The sequence below is a fragment of the Prorops nasuta genome, unplaced genomic scaffold, assembly GCF_024137725.1.
Source record: "Prorops nasuta isolate Cenicafe-Biocafe unplaced genomic scaffold, Cenicafe_Pnas_1.2 PNAS00101, whole genome shotgun sequence".
In the NCBI taxonomy this organism is placed as follows: domain Eukaryota; kingdom Metazoa; phylum Arthropoda; class Insecta; order Hymenoptera; family Bethylidae; genus Prorops; species Prorops nasuta.
In genome coordinates, this window is record NW_027116898.1 from 70,599 (window position 1) to 88,840 (window position 18,242).

Below are 18,242 nucleotides of genomic sequence, written 5' to 3' on the forward strand. Positions count from 1 at the left end.
ATACACTCGTCTTGTATCTACATGCATGTATTTTTTTATTGATACAAAATAATCTGCACGATTGCACTCGTTGTAGTTTTAGAAATATTGCATGTGTGCAATCCTCTTGTTGGAATTTTATAATTATCGCACAAATGTAACATTTATTCCTCATGGTAAGCGTTGAGTTGATTTATAAACTTGAGGGAAATTAGTATAGAGTGATGCAGTGCGTGAGAGAAATGCAAGTTTTTGTGCAACGTGCGCGATTTGATGGGATTAGAGAAATGTTGCAGCAGCCCGGGGAAAAGTGGCAGGCTCAAACGTACATACATACGCCTCGAACACCTGGGTGGTGCATGCTTGCTGTTCTTTGGTTCCGAAGCCATTCAGAGAACCCGGCGCTAATCTCTCGGTGTATCTTGCGAATGACTACGATGCCGTATGGTAATCGCTACTTGGACTTCTCAGCGCTCGGTGAATCACTGCATTTCCTAGCGATAAATCGCTGACCTCTAGCACCCGATGATATATGCGACAGCTGGCCCGGTCTGGCCCGGCTCCCCCGCGCGCCAACTTGTATATATATACTAAATATAGCTATATATATAGCCCTCCTCGCGATCTTCAGCAACCATCACGCATCGCAAAAATTACGCCCCACATAATAATTTTTAGACCTTTCCGATTGACACGCGACTATATACCTTTGCATTCTCGCCACCTCGCCACCAATATTCTACCCATATACATTGTAACACGCTCTGCTCTTTATAAATGAAGATAAATAATTAGTTCAGTCTTGAAAATTCATTTTAACTATTAGTCTCTATATTTACAATTTTAAACTATCCTACATCAAGAATTCGCCTATCCCCTTTTTCTCGCCTGATGGGGGAAACAGAAGGCTAGATTTTGAGAGCCGCTACTAAAAAAAAACTCAAGCTCTTTTGGCTTAGTCGGGCAGATAATTCATTTAATTTTTTTCTAGCCAGGGGAAATTTTTATCTATCTATACGCTTCTGGAGCGTGCTGAGCGTCAGACCCCCGCCCCTAACTAGCCAACTCGTTCAAAATATGGCAAGCGCTCGTCCCTTATCAGCATCGCTTGCCCACTATTCGTATATAAAAATCCTTTTCTTTTCCGGCACGAGATTCTACCCTCAGGGTCGCCTGAGCTGGCATATACTTGGCAGTAACTTTCAGAGGCTATATTATTCTTTTCTTAGGTCTACTAACATTAGGAGATGTTACACTAACTCACACATTTCTCGAGTAGGCTATTTTCTTCCCGGCCTCTTCCCCGAATATTCGCAACAGAGAAAATTTTGAACCGATCGCGCACTTCTCAAATTCTATGGCTCCCCTTATCGGTTACACATGAACGGCTATAGCATTCGCACTCGAGAATAAATCCAATCGGGTATCTGATAACTTCTACGGGTTTGATTTCCGTCTCTACGTTTCGCTTGGGGGCTATTCTATATCCCTCGTGTGACGACTGCACCAGGTCCTGGTAACAACTTTTCTTTTCGGCCTCGCTTTCCTCCTTCTAATTCTTTCCTTGGTTTTCTTTCATCAGGCGCACAACTGACCTCTTCCTTATAGTCGCTCTTTCAACGAATCTCTTGCCAGCCGAAGCTCAGGGTTTAGTCAGTGGCGGCGTTACCATGCACTCACCACGGAGTCACTACTATAGGCTATTCCAACGGCGTTGCTCGCCTCTCAACGCGGCGCGACATTTGAATAGACTTTTTAACGTTAGGGCTCCGATGGAATCTCCAACGTTACAATATATATATATAACAGCGCTTACTTGCGCCTCGGAAAATGATAGATTCGACATTTCCAGACGAAAGGTGGAAAATTTTATCATCTGCCCCTATACAGCTGCTATATGTATTATAATAATATACATGCATATATATGTAGACAATAGCGATTATCGCTAGCCGGTCTATCTGGTGCTATTAATGTAAAGCGTTGCAATGTCCCAACTAGAATATATATATATATTTCTCACGGTCACTCGCCTTTATTATATATACAGACGAATCATCGTTCGATCTTAGAAACAGAGCAAGCGAGCTATTAAGGAAGAAGAAGAGAGGGGAAGGGACGAAGCTTAAAAGTATAGCCGCCCTCGCATATCGGGTTAAATAACCAAATGCAGTTTCTCTCTGAAGATTTTAGCCGGGAGATGAGCCCCCGGCCGGCCACCCGCTCTCTTTTTTACGGGCATTCTTCTTTCATCGCTCGCACCTCTATTGCCCCATTTCCTCCTTCTTCGAGTTTTCTTCTCGCGCATATATAAATCCGTATAATAGATGTATAAGTATTATTTCTTTTTGAGGAGGAGGAGACGGATTGCAAGGATCGAGTAATATATACGGAGTGTTGGGTGAGAGGGGGAATTGAGAGAACAAGAGAGAAATGTTGGCGATCGAGGAGGAGGGGAAGGAGATGGGAGCAAGCAAGTTGGATCGCGGATTGAGTCATTATGCTCTTGCCTTGTGCTCTCCGAGGAGACCACAGGCCTTGATGCGGGAGCGGCTGCTTGCCATCGGCTCGGCTCATCCTGAAAGGAAACCTGCCGACCGACCGACCCAACGACCCAACGCGACCAGCAAAATATCATTCAACATCTATATATATATATATATATATATATATGAACAGACGAACAAAGTATATAGTCGCGTGGTGGTTATTCGCTATAGCATATACACTCTTCAACCCTCTCTCGTTTTGCACAATTATTTCTCTCTTCTCCTATAGCGCCGCATTCTTATATTAATAAACAACGGGCAGCCTATAGAGCTTATTCTTCCGGGCCGTCTCTTGGAGAAAGAAACCGCAAGAAATCGACCAATATCCGCTTTGCCCGCTACTCTTTTTCATCTCAACCGCGCGCAATCGGTAACATGTAGCGATCCAAACTCTCTCCTATTTATACACATGTATAGTCTGGTTTATCTAAATTGTCCATGTTAATGGAGAAAAGTATAGGAAATTTCATTGCCGCGCGTGTAGGCATTAAAAGGTTTTTATGGACGTCCTTTTATTGATTCATCGCAGTCGATAATTAGATATTTCATATTCATCGATTTACACCTTTTCGGCATGGAGATTTCACAAATTAAGACCTCAGCCGTGCGCGCGGCTATCTCCAGATCTTGCCGAGTAATCATAAATTCAGGAATAATGACTCAATCCAAGTTTTTGCCGGGTGATCTCTTCTCGGAAAGTACACTGGATTTTAATTGGTCTGGACGCGATGTCGCAACTGCATCCGCTGCTGCATGCTGGGTGAAAAAACATGCGAAGCAGCTTTCTCGGGAGCGGGAAGAAGAAAAAACTAGCTGGCAGAGTTAGTAGAGGCAGCTGACTATATATCTGTATATACCAAAGCTAGGTGTACCATAATATTATGACACTGTGCGCTCGCGCGCATCGGCATCCACGCACACAGGCGTGCGAAAGACGCCATCCGCCATTATGTGGCTTGGCGTACGTTGCACTGGCACAGTGGAATCAGTGGATTTTATCAAGCTCGTGTGACGCGAGCCAACCGGTAAGGCATTCTGTGGGTACACGCGCACACACACACACACACACACACACACACACACGCGCGCGCGCGCATATGTGTATAAGAAGAAGACGCACGGAGTCGAGTATAGAAGCGGGAGGGCTGCCCGCTGCCCAAGCGCTGCAGTGGCCGGGGAAGGGATGGAATTTATTATTGACGTGGGATAGTGACAGTGGCAGAACAACGGAGCCATTGTTCCCCAAGATGCCTTAATCACTAGCAGATCCAACAACTTTGGATCATCAGCCATCTCTATACGAGGACCCAGATTCACTCTGTCGAGCTCCCAATCTCATCATGCAAAACCAACCGCATTCAACTTTAAATAAAATCTCTCAACTGTTTTTTCCCTTTCTTTATATTTATTTTCACTTTCTACAAGGATTTGCGTAAATGCACGGGTTCGTGTGTCTCCAAAGGAGTACAACTACCGCATGCACATATTGCACACTTTTGTACACACGCGCACGGTGTACAATCTTTACAGAGCTATATGTCTTTAGGTATACCGAGTAATTTTGCTTTACGAATAACTTGATGTATATATTTTTGGAGTCGTGTATAAGAGAGTCGAGGAAGGTGAAAGAACATTTGGAAAAAGGGGACCGGGCGCAAGAAGTGCAGATGCGAACAGGCGAGCGAGCGAACGAGCGAGGATCGGAAGGCCACGAATGACTCAAGGTCTCGTCCGAGGCCAAGCGATCTACGATCGATTACTTGGTCGATAGCGAGCAAATGTCCAAGCCCCTTTTGACAAGTCACTTTAGCCTTTGGTCTACTCGAGAGAGAGAGAGAGAGAGTCTCTAGAGCTATCCGTTCGCAGAATCGTTCGACAATCGTATACATGCCACAATCTTCTCTGCTCTACACCTTCCAACGTGCTATGCGATCTAACAAATTCACGCAATTCCCTCCCACAAACCATACGCGTCTACCTGCAGTATATCGATGCAACGACTCTCATCACTGGCACATTTTAAAAATATCAAAAGTCAAACTGGCCAGTTAAGTTGGAGCTACCTAAGATTGCCTCCATCAACTTTTTCTTCTTTTCTTGTCCTTTTAAAAACCTACAGCGATTATCGGAGTTTATCCCAAATGCGAGGCTTCGAAGGAAAATATATAAATATCTACGACAGAGTGAGAGTGCAGGGCAATTTCTTTTTAATACTATCTCTATAGTCGAGTAGACTCGAGTCACAGTAGGTATATGTACCGTTTCTTGGGATTTTTTTCTATAAATTATTAGTGTGGAGAAAATTGGTTGGAAAGCAAATAGCGACGGCTCGCTTGACCAAACCGAAGTCGCCGCTACCGCCACCTCTCTTTTTCACCTCGTAACCGAAACCAGAATCCACTTGTCGCACCGTTTTGACCGTTTTTCGAACCTACACTGCTCGCCGGCCGAAGCAATCTTTCAAACTATATAAATAATGACACAAAATCAAATTGAGAATCCTCCAAGAGATCCGAGCTCTGCGACACACGCGTCTATGGCTCGGTGCGCACGATCCTTATTTCGCAAACTTCCTGCGCTTGGAATTTTTTCCGGTCGTAGCTCGATCATCGATCGCTATTCAAGTTCATTCTACATATAAAATTGGAAAAGCTGGATAATTTTCTAGAAAAGATGTTGCACAAGTACGCTGTACGCAATTTATACATTGATGAGGAAAGCTGCCTCGATGAAACTAGAAACAATGGATCAACTATTCATTCGTTGTCTTTTTAATAGTTTGGAAGATGGCGACTGATCATTAATAGTTTGGCGCGCGTGTACGCCAGTGTCAAGTTGTAGCACCCCAAATTTTAAAAATGGAAAGAAACCAATTAGTTCTGGTAGCACCCGGACAAGTTGTACAGTTCCTTGTTATTATTGAAAAAAAGTTGTACACAGATTGAACTCGAAAAAGTAGAAAAAAATTATTTCGGGTGCCAAGTTATCACATTCTCTAATATTCAAACGCTAATATATCCTTTAAACTAAAAGTTCTATGGATAAAAACTATTAGACATATTTATGAAACTCTTTGGGGTGCCATTGGAACTCTAGTTAAAAATGGAAAATTAAAGAAAAAAATTGTGGTTTTCATTATTTTTTTAAATGTACAAAAGATTTTTTTTATAATTTTCCATTTTTAACTAGAGTTCCAATGGCACCCCAAAAAGTTCCATAATAAATATGTCTAATAGATTTTATCGATAGGACTTTTAGTTTAAAGAAATATTAGCGTTTGTATATTATATAGAGAATGTGAAGCTGGCACCCGAAATAATTTTTTTCTACTTTTTCGAGTTCAATCTGTGTACAAGTTTTTTGAAAAATAACAAGGAACTATAGAACTTGTCCGGGTGCTACAAGAACTGTTTGGTTTTTTTCCATTTTTAAAATTTCGGGTGCTCTAACTTGACACTGGTCGCGTGCACCGTACAGTGGGGCTGGCCGGTTGCAAGCTGCACCAAACAAGACGAGTCCGGTTCATGCGATTGCCGATTGGTCGCGTCCTTCCTTAGTGTCGCCTTACGGGATTTGTGTGCCAAGAGAGGTCTTTCACACCATAAAGATATATGCTTCGCGCGAGATTCATGCCTAGAGACCATTCTTATTTCACTTTAATCGACTTTACATTTTACTTGACCTATGACGGTTGTAACTTTGGCTTTAATTCGACGAGTGTGTACGTGTATTATATACATATAGGTATATCGGATCGCGGGCCGTTGTTGCGGAAAATCATCAGAGCTCTATCCCAATGTCTGATAACGCCTAATAACCGCTCACGCAAAATTTCGCTCTCCAATAGAAGCTCTATCAAGATTTAAACGCACGCACGTAGCTCGATATACCGAGTGGCCAGTTAAATTATTGATAAGTCTAGCTATATCATTTTCGATATTATGAATTATCGTAAGAAGAAAAAAGTTGCTCCGTGTATCACGCACCTTTAAATTTACCTCGTAATCAACAATAGTTATCTGTGCATACGATTGAAAATTGCATGCTTAATATATTCCACACTTGTTATATATACTTGTTGAATAGAAGCGAGCATTCTTCAGACTTGCGGAAAAAACGCTTCCAGGTCATCGGGCGGGAAGCCTGCATGGAGTTGAATAATTTATAAAACTTGATCAATTCTTCGGTAGAATATGTTATATATGGGTATAAAAATTCATGTAAAAAGTGCTTTTTTACAATGATTCGTATATAGGTACTATTCTAATTCGCAGCTATGTAGATAATAATTAATCGGACACCCGGTATACATGTAAGGGCGAGGCTTTAACGCGCGTCGCGAATTTAAAAGATAAAAATCATTAATTTATCTTCCTAGCTTCGAGAGATATAAATTTTTACGTAACATCTCTCGAAAGTGCAAATATATAAGGGAGTTTCAAAATAGTCCAGTGCAAACAATTACATGGTTTATATATAGTTGAGGAGATTGTGCGATAAACGCATTTTCTTATACGTCTATGCTTCTATGCTCCAGGTGCGTTAAAAGTCACACTCTCTGTATTATTGAGAAAATATCTTCTTCTCTGCTTCGCATGTCGATAGATAGTTATTTTCGAGCTGAAAAATGTGACGCGTAGTTCATACAGATGTCGTGCTATCCTCGCGAATGCGCTAAAGTAATTGTAAAATATGCTAGCGTACGATGGAGCTTGGGCTTCTTGTGTACAGCATAGAAAATCTTGCAATATATGCTTAAAGTTGTTTCATTCATATATAGAAAAACGCGCGAAAGATTCGTGCTCTTTCGTTTGGTTCGTTCGACTGATATCTCTGCGCGCATACTATATATATATATAATAGGTAGATACACACAGACTCACGTATACAGCTTGGTTATAAAACTCAGTCGCGGCTTTGTTCGATTGCACGTGGCGGAAAACGATCGGATCACTCCCCCGAGACTGAGAAGAGGGGAAGAAGAAGAAGAAGAAGAAGAAGAAGAAGTGGCACGCGTAATTACCGTTTTCAAGCAAAATTTCAAGTTGGACGTATGAATGATTTAATTGGGGGGTAGGTGAGAGACATTCGTGCAAAGAATTGCGTTATCGACAATGGGCTATGCGCGCACACACACAGAGGCGCGCGCGTATTGCGAGGCCCGGTGAAAAGTTGGACACGCTGTAATTGTGGCTCTCCCCATGTTGCGCCGCGCGCGGTGGTAAATGTGAGAGAGCGAACGCGTATCGTGAGAGTTATCGCGGATATCGGCAAATACATCATCTCGACTACCGCAATCAACCGTCCGGCCGGCCGTATTTCGATCCTTTGCCTCTAGAGACACGCTCTCTCTCTCTCTCCCTCTCTCTCTCCCTCTCTCTCTCTCTCTCGCGCGCGTGCGCGCGCACGGACGCCAAGACGGTCCACTATTGAATTTCGCTAGTGAGCGATCTTTAGCTGCGTGTATATATATATATGCGCGTATACATACTATATAGCTATGCTTTTCTTGCTACTTGTCGAGAGCGATCGACGCGCATCGCCGGTCGCGCGCGCGCGGTCGGTCGCACAGTCATGCATATGAACATGACTCGCATGCGCGCAGTCTTCTCGCACCTCTCGATTCGTAATACAATACTTTATTACGGCACTCGAGCAAAACTTGCCAGATTTTGACGGTCGCGTGTTGGATTAATATAGGTACAATTGTTCTTTTGAATCTTTCTAATATAGGTCCAAGGAAGATTTAGTCTATATACGCTCCACATGTTGCTCGCGCACTCGTTTAGCCAATATACGTACGATTATTTGCGTTTAATTGGATGGGTTTGCAGACGCGCTTTATCATCCCTTCCAAGTTGAAGCGGATAAGATTTAGCGAGGATGAAAATGAAGGCGTAGGTACATTTAGGCTATAGAGAAGAGAATTGATTTAATTGTTGCTTATCTCGACGATTGCAGCATCAGCACCATATATCAATGGATCTCTGATGGCTGTTATTGGCGACCTTCGATCGATCCACGCCCTAGCTTCATTCTATCCTCTTTTGTATCCCTGGCAGGCAGGCAGGCAGGCACGCACGCATGCACGCACACACGCACACACACACAGGCAGATATAGAGGCTCTCGCTTGCTTCTTATTTGCCTTTGGCCCTCCTCGCATCTCGTCCTGTACGGCCTATACGTCGCGTCGGTGAAATTCGTGGCCTGGCCTGGCCTGGTTCATGGCTTACATATATATATATATATATATATACATACATCGTATGTACATCCCCTTGTCGGGGCCTCTACGTCGGCCATCAGTCCGTACGCGCGTCTGTCTCCGCGCGTGGTGCGCAGTCGTTCCGCGCGGATTCAATGTCCATGCAAAGCAAACGGCACGTCGCGGCGGCGCGTTCCGCAGGACTGTCAATTATCCGTTATATACGGCCCCGATCCTCAAACCCATCCTTAACGACCCATCAAAGCTACGGGCTCTGCCGAAAATCGAGCTCCCCTCTCTCTCTCTCTCTCTCTCTCTCTCTCTCTCACTCTCTCAATAACGCCTGGTTAACGCCGTTCGGTTCGCGTCGACGTATATGTATACTATAGGAACCAGGACGTACGCTCCGCATCAGAAAAGTCACCGATCGAGCTCCTATATATATATATATATATAAAGAAGAAGAAGTCGAAAGGATGCTGCAGGAGAGAAACGTTTCCGGGAACCACTTGGTATTCCAGCCTGTATTCCTCAAGCTCTACCCACCTTCTTCTTTTTCTTCTTCTTCTTCTTCTTCTGCTTCTCTTTCTCCTTCCACTCGATTTTTCCCTGCTTGTGTAACTGGCGATTATGTATATTTTAATGCTGTAGCTGATGCTGTGTCGTTTTCGGCCCCCGAGATTTGGATTAAGATCGCTGCTCCTGGATACCCGTTCCGGGAAAGCAATTTTGCTTAAATTGCTCGACGCTCCAATAAGTCGAATTACGTACATGAATAATATCTTTGAGATTTTTTTCACAATCCTCTATTATTAAGTGATGCATCAGATTCCCCTCCCCTCCCCCCCCCTCCCTCCCTCCCTCTCTCTCTCTCTCTCTCTCTCTCTCTATACACGTTTAAAATATATATCAAAATATATTTTACGTTTATACGGAAATCTAAATAGGATCGTTTATGCTGATTCCGTATGAAATATTCCGCATAGGTTTGTAGTCGCTTTCGCAATCGACGAGTTTCAGAATTGTAAATGCCATTTGAACATTGGGAAGAAGAGTGCAGTCTATATGGACTACTTGGCGCGAATTCAACGTGCTTCGTTTTATTATATTGAGGAGAGACATCGGGTTTATAAATATAAACTCAATCTTTGGCGAGAGAAATTTAAAATGGATACTCGTATACCGCGATATTTATCTTTTCGATATTTGTATCTATATATATATATTACTTTGCTCTGGCAGCTGGAACAATATATGCAGCGCGATCATTTCTTATAAACATTGCATTGCATCATTAATGTTTATATATATATTCATTGGATTCGACAAATTTCATCACACATCTCTCCAAGAAGTGATGAATGGTACAAAGAAACTTTTTTATCTGCTCCATTATTTAGTCGCCAGCGGGAATGAATCAGCCGTTCGATAGTCTCGTATTCGGAGCTCCAGTTTATCGAAGCGACAGTGGATGAGTTTCTTCAATGAAATTCGAGCAAGTATTCTTTTCGTTAACGAGTCAGCTCGGTGCGTGTGTCAAGTTATCGAAAAGGAAACGAAAGGAAGATGACAAGAGAGGATTGGCTTAACAGATATCAGGGGAGCGAAGCTACATTCTTTCGATCGTAAACGCCAACGCGTTATAATTATAACGAGCCGTTTGGAATATAACAAGCAGCGAGAGCTCGAAAGAAGAATGGCTCCAAGGGTGGGCATGTGCATCGCTCGCTGTCATGCAGCAGAAACCTTGTTATATCGACGTCACAAATCAGCCATGCAATTTTATCTCTCTCTCTCTCTCGAACGACGATCCTATGTCTATATATAATTTTTTCTTTACTCAGCTACAACCTGATTATATTCTAAATGATTTCTCAACTTATATTATATCCCCATAGTAAATCCGCGCGTATTCTATATAGTATATAGTGCGCGCGCGCGCGAGGGAGACGGAGACTATATATATATATATATATATATGTATATATAGCCTGCAAGCTCGGACCGCGGGTGACCATGCATTCGCGTATCACCCCCTCCCCCTACATCCCACCCCACCTACCTTTTCCCATCTCACCTTCCTAACCCACCAGTCACGGGCCTTTTTGCCAACACAAATGGGCTTTAATTACGTCGATATCACGGTAATTAAAGCGATCAATGTGTGCTATATTGTAAAATGATCAGCATGAGGACCCAAGCCGGCCCTTATCGAACCAACTTTCGTCCCTCGGCTCTCCCCGGGCCCCAGCATCCCCGCACCTTTCTCGCTACACCCATCATCCATATATGCCAAGCCTCAATGATGGTCTTTCGAGGGAGTCGAGTAACGTCCTGTACGTCAGGCGCCACCCTCTCTCATCCCTATTATATATACCTATTTTCGATTCTCTCTCGCTACTTCGATCGACGCTCGCGATCGGCAAAATCACGGAGGGTAAACACGTCGCGCTCGTGCATGACTCTTCATCAGCTTTAAACCGAAGGTTAATCAGGCGCATTACGCGTATAGGGCTTGACTCTCCTCGCTCGGAGCCGCGCGATCGACCCTCTACCGCCGCGCCGCCACGTAAAACCTATTGTATACTCGCGAGCTTCTCTCGTATAGCCTGCTCAATAATATAACGCATTGTATCTTTGATCGATCGAGGACTGACGAGGACTCGTTCTCGGTATATGCATGCGCGCATCTAACGCGTGAGCGAGAGCTATAGAGCCTGGTAGCTATATAGTTCACGGTCGAAAGCGAAAAGAAGGACTCGGTGTCGTTTGCTGTAAGAAACTCAAGCTCCTTCACCAACAGATAGGTACCTATAACCTGCACATGCGCAACTCTTACGACTTGTAATAACACAACATTAAACCAACTCACCATATAGAGTTAGTCGCTTTTCTCTATTTTCTTTCTTTACTTTTTCACTTTTTTATTCCTTCAACACAGAGTTTAGCCGCGTTTCACGTACCAGTATAATGTATATACCTATATATATATATATATATATATAATGGAACGACTACAAAAAAACAATTTCATCCTGATTAGGGGAGCTAGAGTACGATTCTCCCTTCGAGTCTTTCAAAAGCATTAAACCACTTACCTTTCCTCGTCAGGATGAAGACATTACAGCGCAGAGAAAACTACCAATTTTGTATCTATCAATCGTCCAATTTTTCACAGCTATAATCTATGCAGAAATTATGCCTTTCGCGTTTCTCCCCTGCATGGTTTGTTATCATTCGAACAATTATTATGGCGTCGGCGGAGGCGGCATCGGCGACCTTAGCCGATCGCAAAGCTTGTAATCAAACCCGATAGAGATAACCGGTGAATGTGAAGTGGACCGTGAATCGATCGAGAACCGCCGCGCCGCCGTTCTCGCGTTAGATCATCGTCCTTTGACGGCCTCTGTGCCGCCACGTTATTTCCTGCAATAAAACGTACCACAATAAGGTACGCCACACATATGACGTATTTCTCTTTCTCTTCGTTTCTTTTACCCCGAATATATCGTTCTTTATGTATATAGTTTGTCTAATATTTAAACGATTCATTATGATCGAATAAGTAAGCGCGAGAGACATATATTAATATATCCAAAGTTTCTCTTCTTTTCCGATGTAGTTTTCTTTACAGCTACTTTTTCTCGCGGATACCAGGAAATTTGAATGCTTATCGCTATATAGCGCGAAGCGTGTAAGTTAATTTACTCGGTATTATACACCAGAATTACGAGAAAAATGCATGTATCTATGTATAGGATAGACAAGAATCCTCTCTGGTTGAAAGGACTCCACTGACGGATTGGTGGACGAGTGCTTTCTCACTTTTTATCAAGGTCGTGGCAAACATGGAAGCTAGGTATACGTATATATATATATATATATATATATATATATATATATATAGAGAGAGAGAGAGAGAGAGAGAGAGAGAGAGAGGAATAACGTTCGTCACGCGCGGGGTGGAGAGGGTACGAAAAGGGAATAAGAGCTATAGCCTAGACTGCAACGAGGGGTGAACATTGAGGTGAGAAAGAGAGTGCTTCTCGGGGGGCCATGCATTTAATATTGGTTTACTCGCGCGACCGACGCCAGCGGACCCTCCCCGGCCACCGTTCTCTCTCCGATCGTTAATTGTTTGTCGTTCGAGTTGGAGCGCGCTGAGAGCTGAAACGCAGCGCGCCGCCATACAACTGATTCAGAAAGCAACTTTTTACAGTTTGTTTGCATCGCCATTTGCCGAAACGCACACATCCAGATACTCTCTCCCATACCTATACGCATCTACATATTGCATACCTTGAAGCAACCTTATACATCGACAGACTCCGACAGAGTCCCATTAACGTTATTTACCTACCCATATATGTATACCATACCCATCAACTCTATCTCGCTTTACAGGAAACAAAAATGATACTGCAATCGGACACATTTAGAATTAACCCATCATCTTATTTCAATTCTTTCCTTTAAAACACTGATAAAGTTACAATGTATACTCTTCGACGGGTAGCTGCATTCTTACAATCTTAGATATATACACGTATAGATAAGGAATTTCGCTGCTTCGCGTACTTAATACATTTTTCTTTCCTTACAGATTACCGTGAGCACAGCCACAACGAGTACGAACACGGTAAATCCTTACGTGAATGACATGGACTGGTTTGCGGGCGTTGCAGAAGAGGAATTGTTGTACTACACTGGTGTTAGTAATGACATTGATTCGTTATGGGCCGTGATAGGAAGCTTCGTACCACCCCCACCTAGGCCGCCATATTTGCCAGAAGAAGCCATCACTCCGGATGGCCTAACCACCTGCGACCTTTGTTCTTGGGCTTGGAGAAACGACAGGCATCCATTCTCTCTGGATGGTACCCTTGGTAAGATTGTCGACTCACCATATATATTCTTACTGTGATAAAGATTGGAGAGAGAGAGAGAGAGAGAGAGAGAGAGAGAGAGAGAGAGCTTCGCTATATACCTACATATATCGGAGGAAAAAAAAAACTGCACACACCAATTATATAATATATATACCTATATATTCTTCTTAAGACTCGAAATGTACAAATAGTCTCTCAGTGACACTTGACCGGACAGAAGTGTCTCTCGAGGGTCCCATGCAAAGAGAGAGGACGCGGAAGAGTGCTGGAAAAATGACCTCGTCGTTCGAGCAGACTCGCTCAAGAGTGTTTGCAAAGTTGTTTGTTGATCGAAGAGCTTTTCTTCCATGTAGCCTAGGCTCGGAGCGAGAGTTGGAGGCTTATAGCCCCGATGAGAGTAAGACCATTCTCTCTCACCGTAATCTTCCTATATGTGTGTGTGTGTGTGTGTGTGCATGTATACAAGATGGAACCGATTTTCAGGGTGGGCGCGCTCAGGCCTCCTGGCTGGATAATAGCCAGCATCGAGCTGGCATACATATATATATATATATATATATGTATAGCTATATAGATGTAGGATAGGAAACCTCGAAGCAGGTATAGATTCCTCATCGTGACTGTCCCCTGATTTTCGTCGAGTCGCTATAACGAGAGCGGCACACCTCTCGGCTCAACAAACAACAACGAAAGCGCCTCAACTTTTTCTCTCGTAAATCTGTATATACGCTTGGTAGGGTAGAATAGTAGAGGAGTCGGCGTCACGTCATAATTATCCCCGCGTCGTGGCGGGGTCAGCAAGGGTGGACTTTTTCGAGCCGTGCCGTGCATTTGCCTTCGAAATCGCTATTATTGTAACGCGACGAACGTTAAAAGAAAAGGAAAAAAGAGAAAGCCTTTTGAGAAATTTTGCTGGACGGAATCAAGGCGCGTAATGATCGAGCCGTACATACGTCCCATGCAGTGCGTGTATGTGTGCAGTGCGAGCTCAGGTTTAAGTATATATATATATATATATATACTTAAACCTGATGCAATGTGGTGGAGTCGCGATTGTGCGCCGCGCCGCGCCGCGCACCGGACAGCCAGGCTGCAGTCGCACATGCAGCCACAACCGGGAGATCTTTTTGTTGCGCGTTCGCTCGCATCGAAAATCCAGCTGAGACTGTGTCTCGTGTACGGTACAACTACGGAGCCCGGCCAGCCGCCTAAGTAGCTGATGCTACCCCTGGTCGACCCTCTCATCCATTCGCACGACAAATCGTGCCATTAGGTCGAAAAAGCTCGCGTAATAACCTTAACACGCGCGACGCGCGTTACAAAAGCGTAGGGAGATCTCAGCAATTACCGGTTATTTATTTTACAAAAGTTTAATTATATAAGCAGCCTACAAATACAAACGGCGCCCGTATGCTGCAACGACATTAATTTTTGGCCTTATGTACAATATAATATATATATATACATATAGTTGGGGCCGGGCACCGCGAGAAAGATGACGCGCGTGACACACGCTAGTCATAGCCAGAACACATTCACACCCATCAGCCTCAACCCCAAACCTGACAGCTAAAGTTTTAATGCCAGAAATTTTCCCCTATATACACGCAGGATTCTGTGTGTTGCTTCCCACACGTTGCTGGCATCTCGATTACGAGCCAGACATTAAAATATTCCTATTGTCTCAACTAAATGAACGCGTTTCATATGCATAGGGAATTCCAGCAGCTGCATTCCGGCGAAATAATATTTGCTGAAAGAATGGAAAGAGAAGATAAGTGCATAGCCTAACGGTTCCTTCGCGTGTGCTTTGCCAGGGCCAGGGGGATCAGAGGGGTCAGAGGTATATATACAAGTGAGGAAGGTAGGGAGGGGCCCGGATCCCCCTCCCCAATCACAGAACCCTTTCCCCCACCCACTCCGCTGCCCCTTCGAATTTCGGGGGCCCCTATATACATATAGTATGTACATATAATAGCCGACAGTCCAACCTTCCGATCGATCCTCGATCATCCTCACACATTTCCAAATTAAATTCAAACCTCTCTTTCAATTGCTGCGACAATAATAATGGCGTCCGCCCGCGTCTCGTTCTCTTTCCATATTAGAAAACTACCGCGAGATGTTTCTCTTTTAATTTCCTTTGGCACGAAGAGTAGCGGTCGCGTCAGCTCATTAGTCCGCACCCCGCTTGCATTTTAGATTTACAAGCTAGGAGTCTTTATGCAAATAGAATCAGATAAGGTATACGATGGTAGTGTGTATCTTGTAGGTCTTAGGACGCATCGTAGCACACAGCCAACCGTAGATCAGAGTCCTTAGAATCGATGCATCGCCCTTCCTTTTTCCGCAGTCGTCGTATGCCTATATGCATGCACGCGCATCCTCTCGGCTAATTCTCCGGAGCTATAGGGACAAATTAAGAGGGATAATTCGAGGGCTCGGCTGGTATGCCCCGTAAGGCCCCGTCAGGCCGCGTCAGGCCGCCCTCCGTATCCGGTCCTGCGAGCTCGCAGCCAATCAACATGCATCCCTCGGCGCCTCTTCTCCATCCACCCCGCTCCTTTCTTTTTGCCGGAAAAAGCAGCAGCTCTTATATACATGTATGTAGTACCTATATATATAAGAGTCCTGGCACACGGCACGGCAGATGCACGAAAAGCGCGTCAAGTGCCATGTGTGCGTGTGTGTGTGAAGGCGTACTTGAAATCATCCACCGTGGCGAACCCTTCCACAGTTTCGTGCCCCTCCCTCCTCGCCCCCTTCTTCCCCCACCACCCACACTCGACGCAGCAGATATTATCACCATCGAGAGTCCAATTCCCGCGATTATTATGCCCCCATCGTCATGAAAATGGCGACCGTCGTAATCACCCTACCGTACTTCCCTATATATGTATAACAAACTTTGCCAAGTCTCGAGAAAGACAATCATCTTTTATCTTTCGCCTTGGCGATTCGAATCTTGCCGTTTAAAAGGAACATAGTAGTCGGTGTTGGCAGTTTAGCAATGCTTCGAGACTGACATTTGTGAAATCTTTCGGCTTCAGGGATTCTCCCCGGTGGGAAGAAAGAAGTATTTAGGCGCGCTCTCTCATCGTCACCTGCATGCATGCATCAGACTCGTTAACCTGCTGCATCTATCCGAAACCGCCGTACACCGACAATACGTACTTTCATTGTATTCTAATGGGCTTTGCTCGCTTTACAGAGCTAGAATTTATTATTATAGCTAAGCTTATATATACTGCATATATAAATGCATGAAACAATCTCTCATTAATTATCCAAAGGAGGAGACGAAGAACGTAATTTTTGCGATTTTTTACTGGAAGATGACATGCAGTGTTGATATTGGACGGAGTGGTATAGATAGAGAGAGAAGAAGGTGGTAAGATGGGGAGGAGAAGTTGCTGAGGAAAAGGGAGAAGAAAAAAAAACAGCTGGGGCAATGCAGTAATCATCGCGTCAGTTCGCAAGCTGTGCGACATGATAATTACGAGATCGCACGTTTCGAGTTTGACGGTATGGCGGACAGGCATAAATGCACGTGGCCTGGGAAGGAAGGGGCTGGGAGGAGGGGGTGATGCAGATTGTGGGGGTGTGGAAGACTCAATTCGTGCCATGCCGTGCCGTGCCGTGCCCTACGGCCGACACCTCGACTCGTCCTCTCCGTCTCTTCCAACAAGTTGGTCTTTCTGTGTGCTGGTGACGGCCGATGAGACCCGCACGATTCGCCGGCCATGACTTTGGTGGTATAACGCGTCCTCCCCTCCCGCACTCCCTCCCTATAACTCTTTACAGAATACACGCTTGCCATAAACCCTACCGACCGGCTTGCTCCACGATGGGCATTGGGCATCGCTCGTCACTAACGATACAAATAAAACTACCCCAAATTGCAAAATTCTATCTCGACGATGTAATACCTTTGATCCTTACTCCCTTCTCGGCTATATATATATATATATATATATACACATGTGCAGCTTTCACGCGTCTGTTGTCCGCAAGAGGACAACGTTGAAATTGTAATGGTATACCGATGAGTCAGTTTATCGCGGCTTGGAAATTGTCTTATTTACGAGCGACATGCAATTGCGACAAATGGTCCGAACGGTGTAAGATCCGGCAGGACGTTTAACATATCGCTGTGCTTTGCATATGCCACTGATAAATCACAGAGTTACAATAGATTTTGATAGTTGCGTATAACGCTATAGAGACTCTTTCGACCAGCTGTCTCCTGACATTTTCATCTAGCGCGCGTGGGCGAATTTGCAATCGCGTGCCGAACGCCCATCGACCTTCTTAATAAAGCACGCCATCACTCGGCTCGCTGCGAAAGTAACACTGATTTATGCTCTCTCTCTCTCCCTCGACCAATAACCAGATCAGTCAAGTGTCCGACTAATTGCCGATAAGTCTAATCTTCGCTCGATAGATGATACTACAGAGAATCCTGCAGATAAGCTGTATCGAACTTGATAAAAACTCAATCTCAATTTTCCATTAGCGCTCCAATGATTTCACTATATACTCTTCTATGAAAGTCAGTGCTATACTATATATTATTACCATTATTCACGGCTGCTTATCAGTATGAGATTGCTATATA

The 18,242-nt window shown here is 44.2% G+C and overlaps 1 protein-coding gene across 1 annotated transcript in view; it reads left to right on the top strand.

The window, feature by feature from the left end:
* LOC136784921 (uncharacterized) overlaps positions 1–18,242 on the top strand; it is an 88,632-nt gene that overhangs the window by 43,106 nt on the left and 27,284 nt on the right. Inside the window, exon 2 of the mRNA XM_066745876.1 lies at positions 13,339–13,621. Coding sequence (XP_066601973.1) covers positions 13,339–13,621 — 283 coding nt within the window. The remainder of the gene's footprint in view (positions 1–13,338; positions 13,622–18,242) is intronic.